This window comes from Bos mutus, chromosome 5 (assembly GCF_027580195.1).
Source record: "Bos mutus isolate GX-2022 chromosome 5, NWIPB_WYAK_1.1, whole genome shotgun sequence".
Taxonomy (NCBI): domain Eukaryota; kingdom Metazoa; phylum Chordata; class Mammalia; order Artiodactyla; family Bovidae; genus Bos; species Bos mutus.
The window spans coordinates 109,618,491-109,642,701 of NC_091621.1; the positions used below are offsets into that span (position 1 = coordinate 109,618,491).

At 46.8% G+C, this 24,211-nt stretch overlaps 1 protein-coding gene and 1 non-coding gene across 2 annotated transcripts in view; both read right to left on the bottom strand.

The window, feature by feature from the left end:
- The window catches only part of APOBEC3B (apolipoprotein B mRNA editing enzyme catalytic subunit 3B), a 43,414-nt gene extending 19,851 nt beyond the window's left edge, over positions 1-23,563 (bottom strand). Inside the window, exons 1-6 of the mRNA XM_070370153.1 lie at positions 23,399-23,563; positions 23,035-23,179; positions 21,668-21,956; positions 20,573-20,684; positions 19,970-20,062; positions 14,734-15,147 (exon numbers count right to left, since the gene is read on the bottom strand). Of these exons, the coding sequence (XP_070226254.1) occupies positions 14,734-15,147; positions 19,970-20,062; positions 20,573-20,684; positions 21,668-21,956; positions 23,035-23,179; positions 23,399-23,493 (1,148 nt within the window). The 5' untranslated portion in view covers positions 23,494-23,563. The remainder of the gene's footprint in view (positions 1-14,733; positions 15,148-19,969; positions 20,063-20,572; positions 20,685-21,667; positions 21,957-23,034; positions 23,180-23,398) is intronic.
- Positions 21,280-21,384, bottom strand: LOC138988020 (U6 spliceosomal RNA). The gene has a single exon (XR_011464369.1). It is a non-coding gene; the product is annotated as a U6 spliceosomal RNA (small nuclear RNA).
- Positions 23,564-24,211: the final 648 nt, after the last annotated feature.

Below are 24,211 nucleotides of genomic sequence, written 5' to 3' on the forward strand. Positions count from 1 at the left end.
GGGAGTAGGTCTGGTAAAATTTTCACAAACTTGAGACATTCTTTTGATTCATTGTAATAACTAATTAAAAGGTATATAACTCTATGACCAACCTAGATAGCATATTAAAAAGCAGAGATATTACTTTGCCAACAAAGGTCCATCTAGTCAAGGCTATGGTTTTTCCAGTAGTCAAGTATGGATGTGATAGTTGGACTGTGAAGAAAGTTGAGCACTGAAGAATTGATGCTTTTGAACTGTGGTACTGGAGAAGACTCTTGTGAATCCCTTGGACGGCAAGGAGATCCAACCAGTCCATCCTAAAGGCGATCAGTCCTGGGTGTTCATTGGAAGGGCTGATGCTAAAGCTGAAACTCCAATACTTTGGCCACCTCATATGAAGAGTTGACTCATTGGAAAAGACCCTGATGCTGGGAGGGATTGGGGGCAGGAGGAAAAGGGGACGACAGAGGATAAGATGGCTGGATGGCATCACCGACTCGATGGACATGAGTTTTGGTGAACTCCGGGAGTTGATGATGGAGAGGGAGTCCTGGCGTGCTGCAGTTCATGGGATCACAAAGAGTTGGACATGACTGAGCGACTGAACTGAACTGAATTGAACTCCATTGCTAACACTAGCAAGGGGGTACTCTTTCTGCCCCCTTCTGATGTCTGTGTCAGAAGCTTTCTCTATTCCTTTTATACTTTAATAAAACTCTATTGCACAAAAGCTCTGAGTGATCAAGCCTTGTCTCTGGCCGCGGATTGAATTCTTTTCTTCCGGAGGCCAAGAATCCGGTGTCTTTTCATAGGTCAGCAATAACCTTTCAATTCCCCATATTCTCACCAATACTGGTGTTATGAGACCTCTCATTTCCCCAACTTGATGAAATATGAAAAGCTATCTTATTGAGGTTTTATTTTATATTTTCCAGATTTCTAGGGAGACCAAGCATCTTTTCATAATTTTCTGCCCCTTTCTAGAATTGTTGGCTGCATCCTTTGTCTGTTTTCTAGTAGGAAGTTTGTCTTTCCTTATTGCGTTATAAGAATTTTTAAATATTCTGCATAGTAACCCTTTGTCAGTTATACACATTGCAGATACTCCTTTCCAATCTGTGACTAGGCTCTTAGTTCATGAAGTCTTTCCATAGGTAGATGTTTTAATTTTTAATGTTTTCAAATGTATCAGTTTTTCCATGCATGTATATGATATGAGACAGATATCTAATTTTTTTAAAAATTTCATTTCTTGGCCATGCTGCAAGGCATGCAGGATCTTAATTCCCTGACCAGGGCTCAAACCTGTGCCCCACGCAGTGGAAGCTCAGAGTCTTAACCACTGGACTGCCAGAGAAGTCCCAAGAAAATTCTTCTAAGATAGGGAAATAAATATTACACATCCTGTATTCTTTATTTTGGGCTGTGCTGGTTCTTCGTTGATGCACGGGCTTTTTTCTAGTAGTAGGGGGTAGGAGCTACTCTCTAGCTGCATTGCAAGAGCTTCTCATTGGGCTGGTGTCTCTGGTTGCAGAGCACAGGCTCTAAGGCGCGCAGGCTTCAGCAGCTGCAGCATGTGGGCTGAGTAATCGCAACTCCCAGAGTCGAGAGCACAGGCTCAATCAAGAGCTGTGGCACGTGGGCTTAGTTGCTCTGAGGCATGTGGGATCTTCCTGGATCAGGGATCGAACCTGTGTCCCCTCCATTGTCAGGCAGATTCTTAACCACTGAGCCACCAGGGAAGTCCATAAGTCCTATATTCTTTAAGACTTCCTTGGCGTGAATGTTTGCTAACAATTTAATTATGACTTTTCATATTTATGTTTATAAATAAATATGGTTATAGCTTTTCTTTTTCACATTCTTCTTACTCAGTTTTAAAATCAAGATTATTGTAACTGCTCAAAAACAACTAGGGGAGGTTTAACTTTTTTTTATTTCTTAAGAAAGTTTAGTTCTGATACTTATAGGGTTGATTGAACTCAGCATAAAACTTTCTGGGCTGGTAACATGATATGATTGCTTTTGTGACCTTTTAAACTAATAATTGCATTTCTTCAAATGGTTTAGGGTTAACTCATGTGTTCTTTTTCTTTTGGCATAATTTCTATCATTTTTTTCCTAGAAAGTTGTTCATTCTGCCTCATTTTTCAGATCTATTGGTGTGTGTTCATAGTATTCTCTTCTGACATGTACTTCTATAAAAGGTAGAGACTTTTTATGGTGTCTATAACTATGACTCCATTTTACTCATAATATAGTTTATTTTTGCTTTCTCTCTTTTTTGAAGAGATTTTTCAGCTTTGTCTGCTTCAGTGTACTAGGTTTTGATGTTAATCCTTTTGCTATTCCCTTTTATTGAACTGATCACTTAAGCTTCAAATATCAATTTTTTTCTTTTCTAATACATGCATATTATGAGATAAATTTTATCTTAAGTACTGTTCAATTATACTCCACAAATTTGCTCTCTATTGTTTTAAATGATCGATGAGTTCTAAATATGTCTTTAACACGTGAATTATTTAGCAACGTGCTGGTATAGGTGGAAGCAGGGATCCAATTCAGATCCTGATGCCCTAGCTTGAACCCACTGGAAATCAATATCCAACTGTCCATTGGTACCAGGGACACTCAGGGCTCAGCCTTCATCACATCCCCCAAGAAGCAAATACATCTCCCACAAAGTAGAATGAGCATTAAAATTTTGCTAATGTTCTTGGTTAGTTGATGGAGGAGGGTAACACTTCAGGGATGCGTTCATTAGTCAAAGTTCAACCAAGAAAATCAGGGCATCTGTGATATATACATTTCATATAAGGACTTCTCTTTTTTTCCAGCTTTGTTGAGGTATAATTGACAAATACAATTGTATGTATTTAGAATATACAACATGATGATTTGATACACATATACGTTGTAAAATGATGACCACATTCAAGTTAACACATCCAGAGTCACCTTTTGTATGGTGAGAACTCTTAAGATCTACCTCTAGCAAATTACAAGTTTCCAATACAGGGTTATTAACTATAGTCACCATTCTGTATATTAGATCCTCAGAACTTACTCATGACTGAAAATTTGTACCCGATGCCCAGCGTCTCCCCATTTGCCCACCTCCCCTGGCAACCACCATTATACTGTCTGTGTCTATGAGTCTGACTTTTAAGAAATTTCACATATAGATGATAACATACTTTGTTTTGTCTTTCCCTGGCTTATTTCATGTAGTATAACGTCATCCACTTTCACCCACATTGTCACAAATGGCAGGATTTTCTTCTTTTTATGACTGAATAATATCTCAGGATATGCGTGTGTGTGTTTGCAGTATCTCCTTTATCCACTCTCCCACTGATGGGCACTTTGGTTGTCTCCTTGTCTTGGCTCCTTGTCTTGGCTCCTTGTCTCCTTGTCGTGAGCAATGGTGCAGTGAACACGGAATGCCTCACAAAGCCCTCTCTCGGACATGCTGATTTCATTTCCTTCCAATGTATACCCAGAGGTGGGACTCCGGGATCACATGGCACATATAAGGGTTTCCTCCAGAACTCCCACTTTCTGGAATTGTGGGGGCTGGTTAAGTAGTCTTTGTAAGATGCTGTCTTTGTGTCTGATGCTGAAGTCTGCAAGAAAGCAGCTGGCAAGGGAAGATGGATGTAAGCGTGGGTGAATGAGAACAAGCTGGGACCCTCAGTACGAGCTGTGGAGCACACAAGGGTGAACAGAAACCCCTACAATCATTCTTGCCTCTGACTTCAGTGGTCTGGGTGTCCTGCTGGGGCCCTTCTTCAGCGAGATAAGAATGCGACCAGGGGGATGTGGGAAAGTCCTGGCCGCTGCAGGCAGTTACTGCTTCACACCAGCGTGCTGAGTCTGGTCAGCACATCAACACGTGAGCACCTAGAAGAGGTGCTACTTCTCGTCCTCCCTGGAAACCAGCCAGGACAGTCCTCCCAGGGCCTGGTCCAAAACTTCTGGGAATGGAACTCTGGGAAATGTCATTTGGCCTGGCCAAGCCCACACGTGGCAAAGCTACCACAAGGGGGCAGGATTGGGATTGCGTGGAACCAGAGGATTGACCCCAGTGAATAGTGAACCCTCCCATCCACAAACATGGTACCTCTCTCTATGTATTTAGGTCTCCCTTACCTTCTCTTGGACTTCCCTGATGGCTCAGACAGTAAAGAACCCACCTGCAATGCAGGAGACTTGGGTTTGACCCCTGGGTTGGGAAGATCCCCTGGAGAAGGGAAAGGCTACCCACTCCATTATTCTGGCCTGGAGAATCCCATGGACTGTATAGTCTATGGAGTTGCAAAGAGTCGGACACGACTGAGCAGCTTTCACTGACCCTCTCTTGGGGCTTCCCAGGTGGTACCAGTAAAGAAGAAAGAAGAAAGGTAAAGAGTCTGCTTGCCAATGTAGGAGACACAAGAGACTTTGTTCGATCCCTGGGTCAGGAGTAGGAAATGGCAACCTGCTCCAGTATTCTTACCTGGAAAAGTCCATAGACAGAGGAGCCTGTCAGGCTACAGTCCAAGGGGCTGCAAAGAGTCAGACATACACACATACCTTCTCTTAGAGCTGCTCTCGGTGTATGGGTCTTACACAACATTTTTGTGACAATGTTTAATGCTCTGTTTTCAGAGACAGATTTCTAGTAATGGATAACAGCAAACACATGTATACTGCTTACAATGGGTCAGGCACTCTTCATAATATGTGTAGCTATAAATATAAACAAAGGCATTTAAGCTTCACAGCCACCTATGAAGAAGTTCTATTACTGTCTCCATTTTATAAGACAGGACTGAAGCACAGAAGGGACCCTTCTCCAGCGGATCTTCCCGACCCAGGAATCTCCTGCATTGCAGGATTCAGCTGAGCTACCAGGGAAGCAAGTAACTTGTCAAGTGTTATAATCCAGCAGGTGGTGGAGACAGGATTGGAACTGGCAGCTGACTCCAGCTACTCCCAATATTACCCTATTCTACTTGGTAGTAGCTACCAGCGTTCACACAAGAGTCCAACAGCCCCGAAATCAACACTGATGCTCCGTGAATATAATATCATGTATGAAACGAGTTGCCAGTCCAGGTTCGATGCATGATACTGGATGCTTGGGGCTGGTGCACTGGGACAACCCAGAGGGATGGTATGGGGAGGGGGAGGAGGAGGGTTCAGGATGGGGAACAAATGTATACCTGTGGCGGATTCATTTTGATATTTGGCAAAACTAATACAATATTGTAAAGTTTAAAAATAAAATAAAATTAAAAAAAAAAAACAGAAAACTAAAAAAAAAAAGATTCCATCTGATGTTCAGAGTCATTGAACTGGCGCTTTGAACTACTTCTATGACACAGCAAGGTCTCTTATAACTGCTGTGGGGCGAGGGGACCCTCATCTCTGTCTTACATTATTCTGTGTTTAGGAAGATTAGCAAATATTTTCGAGCAAGTCCATGGAACTTCATCTGTAATAGGAAAGCCAGTAGCAAGCTGGTCAAGTCAAATTTTACAGGAAGAAAGAGAGTGAAAGGAATAGGATTTCCCTTCAAGAGAGTAAACAAACACAGCGTTTTCATCTTGTCCTTAGTGTAACCAAGCAGGACCCCCCGGGCCTCTCCCAGTGTCTTCCACCCACCTCTTTCTTGTCTGTAGAAAATCTTTAGCTTCCTAGGTCTTCCCTGAGTTCCAAAGAATAATTTAATTGGAGAAGTGAGAAAATGCAGAAACAAAGGACAACAGTCAAGCAAGAGAAAATAATATACTAGTTTAGCCATTAAACAAAATCAAGGGCATTTAGAGTCTCCCCAAGGGCTATGGATAACATTCTGAGCCATGTCCTCCGAGCTGTTTTGCAGATACTGAAACCCCCAGCAAGTGGAAGAAATTAACTGTATGTTGCCCATGAGCATGTAGATCCCAGATCAACTGGAACCAGAAGGTCGATGATGTTGACTCCCAGTTACCTCACCACCTACCATTCAGAAGAATCTCCACGAGCTGATCACGCACTTCATGACCCCCTCCCTCACCCTGTCTCTGAAAAATTTTTCTTTGAAGGTCATCGGAGAGATGGAGTGTTTTGAGCACTGGCTGTCTGGACTCCTTGCTTGGCATCTGCAATAAGCGCTGCTCTTTCCTTCATCACAACCTGGTGTCAGTAGATTGGCTTCACTGACTGTGGGTTCGTGGACCCAAGTTTGCCTCAGTAACATCAGGAAAATACAAATTAGGACCACTATGAGAGCTTATCCCCATACAGGATTGGAAAGAATTGATGGGATTGGTTGTACAGACACATGAGCAATGTTCTGAGGGGAAAGAACACAGTCCTGATGAATCTAAGCTCGGGCATTCTCTGTTCTCCTCGGGCTCCTCATGGTCTCCTAAGCTCTGCCACGGTCACTGTGCCCCTAGCCAATGTCCATCAACCGCATAGATGATGAAGAACCTGGTGGGATTCTCTCCAGCAATGAGAACTGATGGTAAGCAGAGTGGATGAACCTCAAACATAATTGAGTGACAGAAGCCAGACTCCAAAGGTTCTGGGGGGAAATGTGTTTATACAAAGCACAGAAAGAAGACGAGTTAGATAGTGAAGGACAGGGAAGCCTGGTGTGTTACTGTCCATGGGGGTCGCAAACGGTCGGACGTGACTTAGCGACTGAATAACACCAACAGATGGTGCTGTGAGCGGCGCAGAGCTTGCAGGCTTGGCGTCATCTCTGCACCCATCGCGCCCAGCCCACCGTGGCCCTGGGGGCGATGGGAGGCCGCCATGAGGCCCCTCTCTGCTGTTGGGTGTGTACATTCACAGACAAGCATGAATGGGTAACAACTGAAAACCATGTTGGAACAGGGGGAATCAGCAATTTTGCACAGGAAGCTTTGAGAGGTTTTTTTTTGTTTGTTTGTTTGTTTTACTGTAGTCTGCTTGAAGTTGAGACCAAATTGGAATTGGACAAACAAGAGGAATTCGGTGCTTTGACGAGTGTGAAAGCTGCTAGTGAACTCTGTTCTCCTCTCGAAGAAGTAACTGAAATGAATGAAACTCTAGCAGAAAATCCAGGACTTGTCAACAGATCTTGGTATGAAGATGGTTGGCTGATCAAGATGATGCTCAATAGCCCTTCAGAACTAGATGAAATAATGAGTGAAGAAGCATATGGGAAATACATAAAAATCTATTGAGGAGTGAAAGTGGAACTCTTAAACTAGTTTGGAACAAAAACAAACAAACAGCAAAATAAGATGAACTAACTTGTGTTAGAAATTAGGAGAGTAGTTATCCTCGGGGAGACAAGGAGAGGGAGTAAGATGGGACAGAGGGGGGCCCCCGAGGCGGCTGGACTTTTCTTTTATGATCTACCTGGGGCATTCATTTGGGGAAACTGTACGTCACACCGTAATGAGAAATCTCCTTACAATCCCACATTTCAGAAATAATGCATGGTATTATAGCACATTCCATCACATACTGATTGGTTCAAGACTGAGAAAGGAGTACGACAGGGCTGTCTGCCGTCACCTTGTTTGTTTCATCTACAGAGCACGTCATGAGAAATACCGGGCTGGATGAGTTACAAGCCAGAATCAAGATAGGCAGGAGAAAACATCAACAGCCTCAGATATGTGAATGACACCACTCTAATGGCAGAAAGTGAAGAGGAACTAAACAGCCTCTTGTTGAGGGTGAAGGAGGAGCATCAAAGAGCCAGCTTAAGATTAAACATTAAAAAAGCTAAGATCATGGCATCTGGCTCCATTACTTCATGGCAAACAGAAGGGGGAAAGGTGGAAATAGAAATTTTTTTTCTTGGGCTCCAAAAATCACTGCAGACGGTGACTGCAGCCATGAAATCAGAAGACGGTTTGCTTCTTGGAAGGAAAGCTATGACAGACCTAGACAGTATGCTGAAAAGCAGAGACATTACTCTGTTGACAAAGGTCTGTGTAGTCAAGGCTATGGTCTTCCCAGTGGTCACGTACGGTTTTGAGAGTTGGACCATAAAGAAGGCAGAATGCCAAAGAATTGATGCCTTCGGACTGTGGTGCTGGAGAAGACTCCTGAAAGTCCCTTGGACTGCAAGGAGATCAAACCAGTCAATCTTAAGGGAGATCAACCCTGAATATCCACTGGAAGGACAGATGCTGATGCTGAAGCTCCAGTCATCTGATGTGAACAGATGACACATTGGTAAAGTCATCTGATGTGAACAGATGACACATTGGTGAAGTCCCTGATGCTGGGAAAGATTGGGGGCAGAAGGAGAAGAGGGCGTCAGAGGATGAGATGGCTGGATGGCATCACTGATGCAAGGAACATAAACCTTGGCATGTTTCAGTCCATAGGGTCACAAAGAGTTGGACATGACTCAACAACATGGACTGTTCAGTTGGGCAACTGAACACCAACAGCAACAACATTATAACATGGTAGATGCATGCAGACCACTATAGATGAGTTTGCATGCACATCTGTCCTTCGTTAATGGAGAAAGGTCTGAACAGGCACACTCAGACATACCACAGCATGTGTCTGGAGAGATTGGGTAGGGTAAGCACTGGGAACGGAAGAAGGAGATTTTCTTTCTAATTCTCTTGATTATAAGTTGTTTGAGGGAGTTCCCTTGTGGTCCAGTGGCTGAGACTCCGTGCTCCCAATGCAAGAGGTCAGAGGTTCAATCCTTGCTCAGGGAACTAGATCCCACATGCTGCAACTAAAGATCCCATGCGCTACAACTGAGACCAGGCACAGCCAAATGAATAAGTAGATTAAAAAAAATATAAAAAATAAGTGCTTGAGTGTTTTACTAGAAACCTATAATTTGGTTTATCTGTATAAAGTATTTTTTTAATACACAAGAATTGTTGTTGTTGTTCAGTCATTAAGTTGTTTCCAACTCTTTGCAACCCTATGGGTTGGGATGATCCCTTGGAGGAGGGCATGGCAACCTATTCCAGTATTCCTGCCTGGAGAATCCCATGGCAGAGGAGCCTGGCAGGCTACAGTCCACGGTGTCGCAAAGAGTCAGACATGACTGAGCAACTAAACGACCAAAACATGTGACCACATCTCATCCTTTGCTATCTGTCACTGGGGTCATGGTCGCCCCAGAGACCCAGGGCTGCCCTCTCTGTGCAATGGCCTCTCCCACTGACTCTCTGGCCTCCTGTTCACTGGGTTTCCCCCACTGCCCACCCTACAGGCACCTCTGTCCCTACAGGTCCCCCTGGACCTCTCCTCTTTTAGGGGACAGTGGTCAGCCGACCTGGGGCTCTAACTGGGTGAATGCTGAGCCCAGGTGTGTAAGGTCGAGCCTTTATTCAGAGTGATGGAATCGCAGTAACACGGGGACTTTGTTCCAGGATCGTGGCTGGGACTTGGTTTGGGGCTGAGCTCCTCTCAGCCTGTGGGTTGACTCCTATTCTTCACCTGACCAGGGACAACCCCAGACGCAGAGGAGCCAGGAGACGGTGGTCCCACAGGGCCCTCTTATGCTTTCCTGCTGGGAGAGGCGCTCCAAGATTTTCAGAGGAAAGTGTGTCTACATGCACCAAAAGCTCGATGTCCAGCTCTTAGGAAATTTCCTAGCCCCAGTTGTCCAAAATGCCAGAGATTTATGAAACTCAGTGTCACTGCCTTATTGACAATACTGAAAATTTGCGAACTACCTAAATGCACTCCGCTGGGGGATTGCTTGGATCAAACAAATCAGGAAATACCCAGATATAGAACAACATACGGCCTTTTGAGTAATGATGCATTCATTTCTCTATTTGATTGTTATGCATGTATAAAGAATCTTTATGACTTGAGGAAGTGTTTATGATGTGCTGTGAAGGAAAAGCAGGACTCCAACTTGAGGGCGTCAAGTGCAGTGCAGTTCATGACCTGGAGGCCTGCCCTGTTCCCAGGGCTATGTCTGTCCTCACCCATTTAATCCTTTTTCTATCCTGTACTTACTGCGGAGGCACAAAAAGGGTTAGTCACTCAGCGGAGGTTACGCAGGTAGAAGGAAGAGTTGCCAGGAGGTGAAACCCAGAAGTCTGTACCCACAGATCATGGCTACAGTCTGTCTTCTTTCTTGTGAACATATTGGGCAGGAAAAAAAAAAAATCAGGCAGAAGAAATATGAGACTGTTCCTAGACTTACTTCTGAGCTAGAAGTCAAGTGTGATTATTTTTCCTGAATCTAAAGAGTTGAAGGGAGATGGGGGTCGGGGAGAGCCCTGATGTGCTGTTTCCTGTCTGTTTCTTAAGCTGGGGAGTGAAGCGAATACTTGGTGATCACATAGTATCATATTTAAGTCTTACAAAGAAAAGAATATCTGCATTGAACATGTAATTAAACTTATTTAAAATATTGAGACTTTCCTGGTGGACCAGTGGTTAAGATTTTGCCTTCCAATGCAGGGGCTGCAGGTTCAATCCCTGGTCTGGAAGCTAAGATTCCATATGCCTCAGGGCCAAAGAAACAAAACATAAAACGGAAGCAAAATTGTAACAAATTCAATAAAGACTTTAAAAAAATGATCCACATCAAAAAAAAAAATCTCTATCAACAACCAAAAAAAAAAAAATTTAGTGGTGCACTTACACTTTGTAACAGGAGTGATTTTGATTGTAGATCTGGGAACATTTTCTCTGTGACATTAAAGGACAAGTTGACTTCCTTTCTGAAAAGTAATAGTTTCCTGATAGGAAACTGCATAACCACTTCTTCCTCTACCAGGAAGCTTTTTTTTTTTTTTTTAAATTGTATCTAGATTAGGAGTTTGCTTATAAAATTGTGTAAACCTTTACAGTAAAAAAACAAATCTTGGCTATTAATTTCAGACTTTCTTCAATCATCCCAGGCAAAGGGTTCAAGGACCACGTGGATGAGAGGTGCTGACTGGTTCAGACTAGCTCTGCTTTGTGACCTCTGACCCCAAGAGCCTCAATTTCCTCACCTGTGCAGTGATCCTCACTGCTGGGCTGGGCAGAGGTTTAAGTGAGCCACTCACTCTGGTTCAGACATGAGGATGAAAATGTGGTGGACATTCAACACACAGTAAGTGTTGCTTATTTTCACATATTTCTGCTTCAGTTTAAGTCCTTAGTTTATAGCACAAGGGTGTCGTGGGGACCCGGGGTCACTTCCCAGGATGTGTGGTTGTGCACACTCAAGGGTTCAACAGCACCAAAGATGAAAACCAAAGGCAGAACATGGAGGAGGAGACGAGAGAGTCGAGGGTGACCGCAGGGTCCAGCCCAAGGGACTGCAGGTGCCTAGCTGAACTGGGCCATTATATAGCAGGAGAATGAAAACCCGAGGACCTGGGTGACAGCTCTCCGGTATCACTACTCTGACACCGTTCTTCTCTTTTTTCTTTAATTTGAAATTTAGTTTTAATAATATAAGTGAGACTATATCTAATGGTATTGATGAAAATGACAATTAAAAATCCCACAACAGCCTGGTATGTTCATACATAGACCCAGTAACATCTGAATATATGTGTGAGTCACACCGGTTTCCTGCACATGGAGCCCTGTTGACCAAGGTGGAGGCACAACTGCTGGGGGTCTGGGACGCCCATCTAGAAGTTCTGGACTCACAAATATAAGGGCACATTTGAAAAGTTACATATCAAAGTGAAAAATAGTAGAGAGCCATCTAATTTGAACAAATGAGACATTCAAGTGACATTATTCAGAGATGAGAAATGAAAGGGTATTCTTGAGTAAATTTTATATGTGTATTATACTACAATTTTTAAAAGTATATTCTTTTTTAAAATATAGTTCTCTGTGCTATACAGTAAGATCTTGTTGTGGATCTATTTTAAATGCCGGAGTTTGGATCTGCTAATCCCAAACTCTTTATTTATTCCTCCCTCCCCCTTGCCCCCTTTGGTAACCATGTTTCTTTTCTGTGTCAGTGAGTGTTTCTATTTTGAAAATTAGTTCATTTGTATCTTATTTTATATTCCACATATAGATGATCTGGCATGCTGTTTGTCTTTCTCGTCTGACTTACTTCACTTGGTATGATCATCTATAGGTGCTTCCCGGAGAAGGCGATGGCACCCTACTCCAGTACTCTTGCCTGGAAAATCCCATGGACGGAGGAGCCTGGTAGGCTGCAGTCCATGGGGTCGCAAAGAGTCGGACACAACTGAGCGACTTCCCTTTCACTTTTCACTTTCACGCATTGGAGAAGGAAATGGCAACCCGCTCCAGTTCTTGCCTGGAGAATCCCAGGGACGGGGGAGCCTGATGGGCTGCCGTCTATGGGGTTGCACAGAGTTGGACACGACTGAAGAGACTTAGCAGCAGGTGCATCCATGTTGCTGCAAGTGCTATCATTTCATTTCTTTCTATGGCTGAGTCGTATTCCATTGTGTGTGTGTGCATTATCCTTCTTTCTGTCCATTTAGGTCTTTTCCATGCCTTGGCTATTGTAAATAGTGCTGCTATGAACACTGGGGTGCATGTATCTAACCTGAGTTAGAGTTTTATCCAGATATATGCCCAGGAGTGGAATTGCTGGATCGTACGGTGGATCATATAGCTGGATCGTATCGCTTTTTAAGGAACCTCCACAGTAGCTGTGCCAATTTACATTCCCACCAACAGCGTAGGAGGGCGCCCTTTTCTCCACACTCTCTCCAGTATTCATTGTTTCTATTTCTTTAACGATGGCCATTCTGACTGGTGTGAAATGATACCCTATTGCAGTTTGATTTGTGTTTCTCTGATAATTAGCGATGTTGAGCATATTTTCATGTTCCTTTTGGCCATCTGTGTGTCTTCTTTGGAGAAATGTCTATTTATGTCTTCTGCCCCTTTTTTATTGGGTTGTTTGGGGCTTTGTTGTTGTTGTTACTGAGTTGTATGAGCTGTTTGTATGTTTTGGAAATTAAGCCTTTGTTGGTCCCCTCATTTGCAAATATTTTCTCACAGTCTGTAGGTTGTCTTTTTATTTTGTTTATTATTTTCTTTCCTGTGCAAAAGTTTATAAGTTTGATGAGGTCCCATTTGCTTATTTTGGCAAAAGCAGAAACTTCTATTGTCTTGGGAGACTAACTTCAGAAAACATTGGTATGATTTATGTCAGAGAATGTCTTGCTTATGCTCTTTTCCGGAATTTCTGTTTCATGTCTTATGTTTAAGTTTTTAAGCCATTTAAAATGTTTGTGTGTGTGGAGTGTGAGTGTTCTAACTTCAATGATTTACATGCCACTGTCCAGCTTTCCCAACACCACTTGCTGAAGAGACTTTTTCTCCATTGTTTATTCTTGCCTCCTTTGTCAAAGATTAATTGACCATAGGTGTGTGGGTTCATTTCTGGCTCTCTATTCTGTTCCATAGCTCTATATGTCTGTTTTTGTGCCAGCACCATGCTATTCTGATTCCTGTAGCTTTGTAGTCTTATCTGAAGTCTGGGAGAGTTATGCCTCCAGCTTTGTTCTTTTTCTTCTGGATTCCTTTGGCAATTCTGGGTCTTTTGTGATTCCATATACATTTGTTCTAGTTCTGTGAAGAATGTCATCAGTAATTTGAAAGGGATCACAAAAATATATTCTTCAAATGATATGAAGTGTGCCTAGTGCCAGTCAAACAGCTGACTGTCCAGATAGTGTAGGGAGAGCATGCTGGATGTCTAATAATACAGAAGAAAAACATTTTAGCTACAAATGAATGAGAGCTAAGTACCCTCCAAGAACTGGCAGTTCCCAATTGGCCATCAGGTTCAGTACAAATTTCCCATCAGTATCCATGCAAAGGCTTGGCGTTAATGAGGTTGGGATGGGATTCACATCCAGCTTGGAATTCACCTTCCTTTGCACCAACAACCCAAGATGAACTTTACAGACACACTAATTTTTTTAAATAACAGTGTCTATTTTTTCAAAGATTTATTTGTTTATTTCTTTCTTTATGGCTGCGCTGGCTCTTCATTATTGTGCATGAAGTTGCAGTTCACTTCTCCAGTTGCAGTGAGCAGGGGCTACTCTCTAGCTGTGGTGCACAGGCTTCTCATTATGGTGGCTTCTCTTGCTGTGGAGCAAGGGCTCTAGGGCGTTCGGGCTTCAGTAGTTGTGGCAGACACGCTTCGTTGTCCTGCAGCACAAGGAATCTTCCCAGATCAGGGGTGGAACGTATGTCCCCTGCATTGCCAGGTGGCTTCTTTACCACTGAGCCACCAGGAAAGCCCCAAGACATGCAAATTCTTAACCTGAGCCTCTTGCAGACCAGGAGAAAGGCCAGGAGCTAGATTATTTCAGCCATGGTTCCTTGGGGCTTTCTGATCGCCTGTTTCACCCAGAGCATGGGGAGGGACATCTCCCTGTCACAGGGTGATGTCCAAGTTCAAGCTCCCTTCCCAGTGGTCTCATGGTTGGACCCCTGATGGGCTTTCGGGCCCATGAGGCCCATGAGATTTTTGGCTGTTTCACCCTCCATCACATGCTTTCTAAATCTAACTTCTTTCTTTTACTATTTTTACCTAAATAGTAGATTTTCTAGTCCAAAAAGCGGCAAAAGCAATATTGTGTTTTTCTGTGGACTTCTATTAAATGTGCATATTACTTTAGTCTTATTCATTTCTTTCTTTTTTTTTTTTTTCATGTAAACTGCACACTTATTAGTACTGGTGCTGCAACACAGCGCTTCCAGTGAACATGCAGAGCTGCATGGACGTGACCGGACAGGTGAGGTGCAGACTCGGGAACCGCGGGTCCTTACGTCTTCCACTTGTCCTTGTCGTAGTCCCGCTTGGCTGAGAAGCCCTGGATGGGGGCCACCTTCACGTCGAGCATCCTCCTGGTCTGCTTGGCCACCCACTCCTCTTCAAAGGTGTGCGGGATGGGGCCGTACACACAGCGCTTCTCCCAGGTGAGGAGCGCGGTGAAGCCGATGAAGAACGTGGCCGCGCCCACCACTGTCTGGCACCTGCTCATCTCAGCGAAGCTCTCCTTGAACTTAAGGTCGTGCAGTTCAACTTTCTCATCGATGGAGAGGCTGCTCCAGGAAGCCTTCTCCTTCTGCTTCAAGACCTTCTGGCTGGCAGACAGGTTCTTGACGTGGGCCACGTAGGGCAAGGGGTAGTCACGCCGGTCCACATAACTCAGGAGAGCATAATCTTCACTCTTTACAACACTTCCATGGGCCCGAACACACACCGAGGTGGAAACCGCACGCCTGCCAATCAGGCTAAATACTCTGGTCGCCAATATTCTGCCACCACTGACCAGCCGCTGCCCACCGTGCCCGCCGCGACTGCCCTCTCTGATTCATTTCTTATTAAATTTATTACAAAGCATTTTCTACAGGTTTTGTCCCTGCTGTGAATGAAATTAGAAGATATTCATGTAAGGACACACACCATGACAAAATCAAAATGACGAGGAAACAGCAAACCCAGAGCAAAGCTGTGTCATCATTCTTGTCGACTCCAGGCCTGCCAGACACCACGGCTTTCAGCCACCTCTCTAACTTCCATCATTTCCTGATTACATGATGTGCTTGTGCTTCTGGGTCTTGATCCATCATCTTTTGACATCAGTTCTGATTGGGGAGAATATACACGGCTCCATCTTCCCATCATTCTTCTCTGCCTTGGAAGTGATATCACTGTTCTCAGACCCTCAACTCATCCCCACCTTCAGCTTTAACTCCCTTTTTCATTCTGCCAACCATGAATATCCCCCTCGGCTCCCACGTTTCTCCCTGCCAGGCCACCCGCCCTGAGGCTCCAGATTTTCATTTTACACTTCAGAGCAAATATTCTGCTGTTTAAACACCCACCACTTCCTGCAGTGTACAGCGGAATATTACTCAGCCAGAAAAAGGAATGAAATTGTACCATCTACAGTGATGTGAGTGGACCTAGAATCTGTTATACAGAGTGAAGTAAGTCAGAAAGAGAAAAACAAATATCTTATATTAACAAATATATACAGAATCTAGAAAAAGGATACAAATGGACCTCTTTGCAGGATAGGAATAGAGACACAGACGCAGAGAATGACATGTGGACACGGTGGGGAAGAGGGAGTGGGCGAACTGGGAGAGTAACATTGACATGTATGACGTCTGTGTGTGCGATAGATAGCTGGTGGAAAAGTGCTGTGTGGCACAGGGAGCTCAGTGCTGTGAGCTGTGATAACCTAGATGGGTGGGATGGGGTGGGTGGGTGAGAGGGAGGCTCAAGAGGAAAGGGATATATGCATACATACGTCTGATTCACTTTGTCACACAGCAGAAATTAGCACAACTTTATAAAGCGATTATACTCCAGTAGTAACATTAAAAAAAAAAGGTATGCGAATATTTGTTGCTGAATGAGCAGTTATCCTTCCTCCCGCAGTGTTGCAGTGTTGCCTGTGCAATGACGCTTGTGCATCTCAGAGGAAAGTCTCTTAGTGTCACGTTCAAAGGATTGCCCCCTTTTGATATTCCACAACCAGGCAGGAGGATGCCCTTGTTAACTGGCATCTTGTTTGGAGCCTGTCAGCAACCATTGTGGGGGAAGGGTGGGGTGCTCCAGGGAGCTCATGGGAGGGAAGTTTGGAGCCAAAGGACCCCCAGCGAGGGTACAGGACCCACTCAGCCCAAGCGGGGCTGCGAAACAGAATGGGAGTTCCTGTAAATGTCTCCTGCATGAAAAGAGCAGCCAGGGCTTCCCTGGGGGCTCAGTGGTAAAGAATCCGACCGCCAATGAAGGAGATTCAAGACCGATCTCTAGACCCGGAAGATCCCTCAGATGCAGAGCCACTAAGCCCAGGCACCGCAACTACTGAACCTGTGCTCTGGAGCCTGGAAGCCACGACTACTGAGCCCGTGAGCTGCAACTACTAAAACCCAAGCACCCTAGAGCCTGTGCTCCTCAATAAGAAAAGCCACCATGATGAGAAGTCCGCACACCGCAACCAGAGAGTAGCCCCCACTTGATGCAACTAGAGAAAAAGCCCTCGCGGCAATGAAGACCCAGCACAGCCAAAAATAAAAAGAGCAGCCAGATTTAGCAAACAAAAATATAGGACCCCAGTGAAATGTGAATACATTTTTGGTTAAGTAAATTCCAAATTATTTATCGTTCATCTGAAATTCAAAGTAAACCGGTGTGCGGTCAGCCATCGGCAGTCCCCTGACACAGTGCTGTGTCTGGGCCCTCGGACACAACACAGAGCCTTGCACCTTCACGGGGGTCCAGGGTGATGAAGAGACCACCCCTCCAGCTCCCTAGGTGACAAATGGTCCTGTCCCCTCACTCCGGGCCTCCTCCAGGCCTCAGCCCTGCCCCTCCTTCGCTCTCTCCCCAGGTCTCCCCAGGGATCAGGTCCTGTCTCAGTCCCTCCCCTGTGCTCTGAAGCCTCCCACGTGCGCTCTCAGGTCTGACCAGGTCAACTCCAGACTCTGGCCCTGGAAACCCCGGCTTTGCTTGCAGCCTTCTTCAGCCTCCCTGTGAGTATCCTTAGGAAGGTCTCTCAGGGTTGGCTGGGGATTGGCAGGGACCCAGGTGTGAATGTGGCCTCTACCTACCTGTGAGACCTTGGGAAGAGGGAAAGAGGACTTTGCTTCATAGCCAAGTGGCGCTAAGCAGTAATTCCCTGAGATTTGGTAAAGCCAGGATGAGCTTGGGTGTGAAAAGGGCTTGGTCAAAACTGGGAGACATGGTGAGTTTAAAACCAAAGGTGGGTGTTGAAGACAAGTGAAAGGGGCCCCCTCTTGGTCCATCTTCCCTCCCGTGGGCGAGTCCATCGTCTCTGGGGACTTGCAAACTCCCTGACATGCCTGCAGCAGGAGAGGGAGGGGACACAGAAATAAGGGCATCAGCACAGAACATGGTTGGGACCCATGGGAAGAGGCCAGGCCCAGGGTCAGCAGTGCAGGAGGAGCCCCCAGGGGTCAGAGAAGGAGTCCCCAGGAGGTAGGAGGTGAGGCCCCATCAGCAACACTGAGAGGAGGGGAACAGGCCTGGCCTGGGTCTGGGCCGTAATGACCCTGCTGCCAAGGCCTCAGATGCTGCTTGTGGCCCATGTCTCCCCTGGCACCTGGCTGCACGCAGGGTGATCCAGAGTGAACTGGAGGGCTGATGGTTTGTTGTAGATTGAGTGATTTATTAAATGGGTGATCTTTCCCCCTTTTTTAAATAGTAACGTCATCATCTGTTGAGGATTAACTATGTCAACATCGTCCTAAGTACTTGACATTTAACTGCCCAACGGCCCTCAGTCAGTCACTGTTATCCTCCATGTATCACAGGTGAGGAACTCAAGAGCCAATCTTGCTCCCTCTGCAGCCCAAACTGGGTCAAGTGCAACACCAACAGGGTTTCCCCACCGGCCCCTCTCGCTGTAAGACGCTGCTAGTGTCCATTAGAAGAACGTGTGGGCTCTGAAGTTCCGGGCTTTGTCCTATCTTCTTTCTCCCCCTCTGGAATGAGGTGTGAGGTCTGGAGTTAGGCAGCCATTCGAGACCCTGAGGAGACACTGAGAGCTGAGCTGAGGGGACAGCAATAGTGGGCCAGCATCACTGAGCAGCCAAGCCAGGCCTGGACCAACCTACCCACCCCACATGGTTTGTTTTATGAAATGAGCCCTACTTTCAGCTTTTCCAGACGGCTCTGAGCCTGTCCACCCTCCTTCACCCCAGCATCCTTTCCTCAGGCCCCTCGTCTTCCCATTGTTGGGTCTCAGCCCTGCTCCTCTGCTCACCTCTCCCCTCCCCTCTCCCTCCCAGGTTACCTTTCTCTACCTGTCCTTCCTTCCCTCAGACGCACCAGCCCTCCCTGATTTAGTTCCTTCCTCCCTTCTCAACCACCATCATCATCTGTCCCTCATTTTCTATCACTTCAGGTCTCACACTGAATGGCTCTGCTCCCAGCTTCTTAGAGTCACATGTGTGTGTGAGGTTGTGATGCAGTTTGGGCCACTTTGTGTGAGGTTGTGACACATTTGGGGCCCGTGACACTGAGCAGAAGTCTGAGAGGAGAGACCTGGGGAGACTTTGCTGTCTGGACGCCTTGTGCAAGGCTGACTCAGCTCAATTCAGTCCCCACAGAGTCAGCGGCAGGAGAGAAATCTAGTGCCTGAGACCGGTTCTGCTTGGGTCCATGTACTGTGCAGGGGCCAGTTCATCATCTGTGCACGACAGCCCCTCCCTCTGGCTTCCTCTCCAGGGCAGTAGAAGTAACAGTGGTGTGGGGACTGCAGTAATCCCTGGAGTTATCTAGCTGCAGATTTGAAAGCTCTCTTTCAGTATTGAGACTTGTTCTTTCTCTTCTCTTATCCCATGGTCTGTCATTTCAAAAACAGTAATGCTACCAGTGTGATAGGTTGTCGAGGGCTGCAGATTTTTGAATCCTAGGCTTCCCTCCTACAAGGGTTAGCTGATTTTAACTCATACCAGCAGGAATTAGTATGACCATTATACCTCCACTCCACCACGAATCAGATCCACTACAAAAGAAAAAGGCATTCGCATCTTTGCAATTATTAATAAAGTTTTTAATTTATTAAACAATTAAAAGTTATTACAGGTGAGGAGCTCACTGGAGAATAACAGGACTGACTGAGGGCTGTTGGGCAGTTAAACGTCAAGTACTTAGGACGATACTGACATAGTTATTCTTCAACAGATGATGATGTTACTATTTAAAAAGGGGGGAGAGATCGCCCATTTAATAAATCTGAATTTTAATAATTTTTAATAAAACTGAGTGAGAGATTCTTAATATTTCATTTTATTGCTTTGCATTTAAAAATCTATTAAAATATTCATTTATCTAAAAATCAGAAACTATTCTGATAGTATTGAATAGAATCCTACTGACGTAGATTTGAAACACAACATAGGTTTGAATGAAAAGTAAATCTACTCAGATTTTTATTTTAAAAAAATCTATTTCTTTTGAGCCATTTGTTTTTTGCTGGTCTGTTTGAATCAGTCTGGAGACAGTAGCAAATGTCATGTTTACACTTCTTGAAAGAAAGTGTTTTGTTCTGCTGTTGAATAGAGGTCTCCTGCCTTCTTTAGAGAGGCTGGCGTCCATCCTTCAGTTTTGCTGAGTCTAGGACAAAGCAGGGAATGAGACAGTTGGAAGATGAAACAAAAACAGAGAGGAGGTCTGGGGAGTGTCACAAAGATGGGAAAGGAAGGAGGGACACAAGCATGTGAGGAAGTAGAGGAAGTAGAGGGACCCCTCGGGAAAGGAAAGAAGGAATGGAGCCAGTGTCGCAGGAGGGAACAGATCACCCCAGAGGAGGCTCTAAAAAGAGGGGAAAGCCCAGGCAGGGACTCCCCTGGTGGCTTAAGAAACTGCCTTCCAAGGCAGGGGTCATGGGTCCCACCCCTGGTCTGGGAATGAAGATCCCACAGGCCTCAGGGCAGTTAAGCCCAGAGAAGTACGCAGCCCGCCCTGGAGCCCTTGCTCTGCAGCAAGAGAAGCCTGTGCAGGGAAACTAGAGAGAAGCCCCTGCATGCTGCAACGAAGGCTTCCTGTGGCCCAAACATAAAGGCCCAGGGAGAGAAGAGGAGAGGAGGGGGGAGGTCCAGGGAAGCAGCCGGGAGGAACCCTCACCTTGAGAATGGCCTGCAGTTCCACACAGAGCGCCTCTTTACATTTAGCCCCTCCCAGGGCTGAAAGGGTTTTCCCTTGTGGTCCACGAAGGTTTCCCAGCAGTGCTTAAAGTCTGAAATGGGACCAGGGAGAGAAAGGTGAGCTCCAGCCTGGCTTTCCCCGTCATCATTTCGCTGCCTGCTATCTCTTTCCTTTCAGGGACTTAGCTTACCCCTCAAATTCTTTCTTCTTAAAAAATGTTTTTATTTTTATTTTAATTGAAGGGTAATTGCTTTACAATGCTGTGATGGTTTCTGCCATACATCAACATGAATCAGCCATAGGTATACACATGTCCCCTCCCTCTTGACCTTTCCTCCCATCTCCCTCTCCAATCCCACCCTCCTCGGTTGTCACGGAGTCCTGGCTTTGGTCCCTAGCCTCACACAGCAAGCTTCCAGTGGCTTTCTATTTTCCATATGGTAATGTACATGTTTCACTGCTACTCTCTCAAACCATCCCACCCTCTCCTTCCTCCTCTGTGTCCAAAATTCTGTCCTTTCTGTCTGCGTCTCCTTTGCTGCCGTGCAAACAGGTTCATCAGTTCCATCTTTCTAGATTCCATGTATATGCGTTAATATATGATATTTGTCTTTCTCTTTCTGACTGGCTTCACTCTGTATAATAGGTTCTAGAACTTCGTCAGCACGTTCCTTTTCTCAGCTGAGGAGAATATGGAACGCTTCACGGGTCTGTGCGTCCTCCTGGCCCGGGGGCCATGCTCCTCTTCTCTGTATTGTTCCAGCGTCAGCATATGTGTAGCCGAAGCAAGCCCTCAGATTCTTTCTTGCTCCTGGAATCTGAGCCAGCCCGTTCTCCTTCTTTCTGGAAGCCCCCTAGTCCATTCATATTCACCCCCCCCACCCTCCCCTCCTGAACCACCTCTGCCCCTCTGAACTCTCTCTTTCCATAGGCTCTTTCCAGAGCCTAGCCTCCCTTCTCAGGCAGCACACAAAGGCCTCTGCGCCACGGATTCCCACCCTGCCCAGCTCTTTCTAGCAACTTCCCACAGGCCTCTCCCTGCCACTGCCCCACCCCCAGGAGACCCCTGCCGACCCTCAAAGGTCATGATGGTGATTCGGGCCCCAGCCGCTTGCAGTTCGCACAGGCCACTCTGATGGCACCCAAAACGGTTGTTGGTATAGATGCGGGAGGCAAGGATGTGCAGGCTTATGTGGCGGTTCTCCTTCAGGAATGTAGTCAGTTTCTGGGCACAATCGTAACAGGGGCTCCAGGAGATGAAACAGGTGAGCCTGTAGTGCTGATTCTGGTCCAGAGTCCAAGAACGGATCTTTCCCAGGAAGTAGAGCTCTGCATGGCAGCGTTCCTCTGGTTGACCCAAACCCTACAGAGAAGAGGAAGACAAGCGTCCTGTCCTTTGCTGTGTAGGGACTAGCGCGGAGGGAAAGACCACGGAAGGAAGGCGGGTGAGGCGCTGGCCCCCAACACGAAGTTACAGTGGGGCAAGCCTCAGCACCCAGTGAAACGCTATTTCAATGCAGGATTTACACGATCCAAAGGAATGCCAAGCCCCTTGAGAAACACAGTATCCCTATGGCTCTGCACAGCTCTGAAACTGATCAGTCTTCAGGCAGATGTTGCTGTTTCCTGCATCACAGAATTGCGTTAATTTTGACTTTTAAACTATTGAGTTGAAGTATGACTCATCTCGATTTCTGAGTTTGCTGGAGTCCCTCTTACCTTGCGCCCATGATAGGGACTTCAGGCGCTTCACCTAGTCCAGCTGTGCGGGGAGAGAGGAGGCCAGGGGAGCTCCAACACTGGCCTCCTGCCATGGAAGTGGGCATTTCCTCCCTGGAGCGATTCACTCTGCTCTCCAGCTCCTCCACGACCCTACCCCACTAACCCAGGGGTGTGCCAAAACTTTTACAAGCTTCTACTCTGGGCATCACCCTGTGCTGAGCCCAGAGCATCCCTGGACTAAATACAGCTGGCAGCGGCAGCGTTGTGGGGATCAGTACCCTTGCCAGAATCTCTCAAGCAGTGGGCTGATGTCTTGCCCGGCCGCCCAAGCCCGTGGTGATTGAGAGAGGATCGGGCTCTCTGGCAAGAGCCTGCCCTGGGCAGAGTCAAGGGAAGAACCCAGCCCCTTGTCCCCATGCGTCACCCTCCGTCCCAACCCCTCCCCAGAGGCGGAGGAGTAACGAAGTCATGAAACTCCGGGGTGACACTGGACTGGAGGTACCAGGCCCTGGGTGGCTGTGACTGGCTGCTGACATGTGGCTCAAAGCTGTAAATCACACAGAGAGGGTCCCCACCTGATTCCAGGCAGAGCAGCAGCAGCAGCTACAGGGACCTTGTAAGAGAGCTTGTGGGCCACCCCGTGTGCAACTGACAACCTTCTACCCTGAGCGTCCCCCCACGGGGAGGGCCCGCCGGCTGCGGGCAGGCTGGTCGGTCACCTTGTTGCGCACAAAGCCCTTGTACTCGTCCAGAGGGATCGTAGCGTCCCCGTCCAGCCTCTCCACCTCGTAGCACAGGTAGGTCTTGCAAGGCCATCCTTGATTGTTGAAGTTCTCAGTGAAGGTATATTCGTCCATCAGGTGTCTGAGGACAGAGGTGGGAGAGGCCAGGAGACATGGGGCTCCTTCTGGGACCGCCCAGGGCTCCCCTCTCTGCCACACCCCTTCCTCCTGCACCCCACATCTCTGCTGAGCCACTAGACCTCCTTCTCTGACCCCTACTGGGGGCTCCCAGGGAAGTCAGGGTCTCCCCGCAGGAGCAATGCAGGGTTCTCAGAGCCTCGATGATGACCCAGTCCTCTACCTGGAGTCTGACTGGACACGGCCTCTCCATGCCACTCTGCCCCCGTCCTGGGTCCCCTGTCGTGTGGTATCCAGCCCCGCTCTGCCGGGCCCCATGAATCAACTTCTTTACCGTCCCTGGCTCCGAGTCCTCTGATGGTATGCTCAGTCAGCCTGTGGCCTCCTCCTTGAAGTTGTTCAAGCGGCAGGCCTGGCTCCGAGTCCTCTGATGGTATGCTCAGTCACAGCCTGTGGCCTCCTCCTTGAAGCTGTTCAAGCGGCAGGCCTTATATATCATCAGAGCACCTGGAAGCCGTTGTGTCAGCAGAGTTGGGCCTCACCTCTTCCTGAAATTGGGCCACTCATGCCACCCATGAACTTCCCCACCCAAATGTCATACCCTCGTGGACAGCTTCAGTTTCCATTTCCCTGTTCTGATAAAGGCCTTACCTGGATGCCACCAGGACTGACCACGGACCAGTGCGGTCTGGGAGGGTGTCTGGGAGGTCATCTGGGAAGCAGCGGCCAATCAGGCAGGCAGCGAGGGGACACTTCTGTGTAGGAGATGGCATCTGTACGAGGACCTGGGTTGCAGAGACCAGGCTGGGTCCCCAAGAATCTCTTGCCTTCCAGGGACGGAAGATGCTGTGACTCAAACCAAGCCCCGCTCTCGCATCCCCAGTGTCTCCTCCCATCGCTCAACCCACTGAGTGCTCCTTGTTCCCCCACCTTCTCCCCCAGAGGTTTCTGAGGGAGAGTCTCCGGTGCCTGAAACCTGGTGCTGGGGGCAGATGGCGACCTGAGGAGTCTGGGGCTCCTGTTGCTAAGCCCCTGT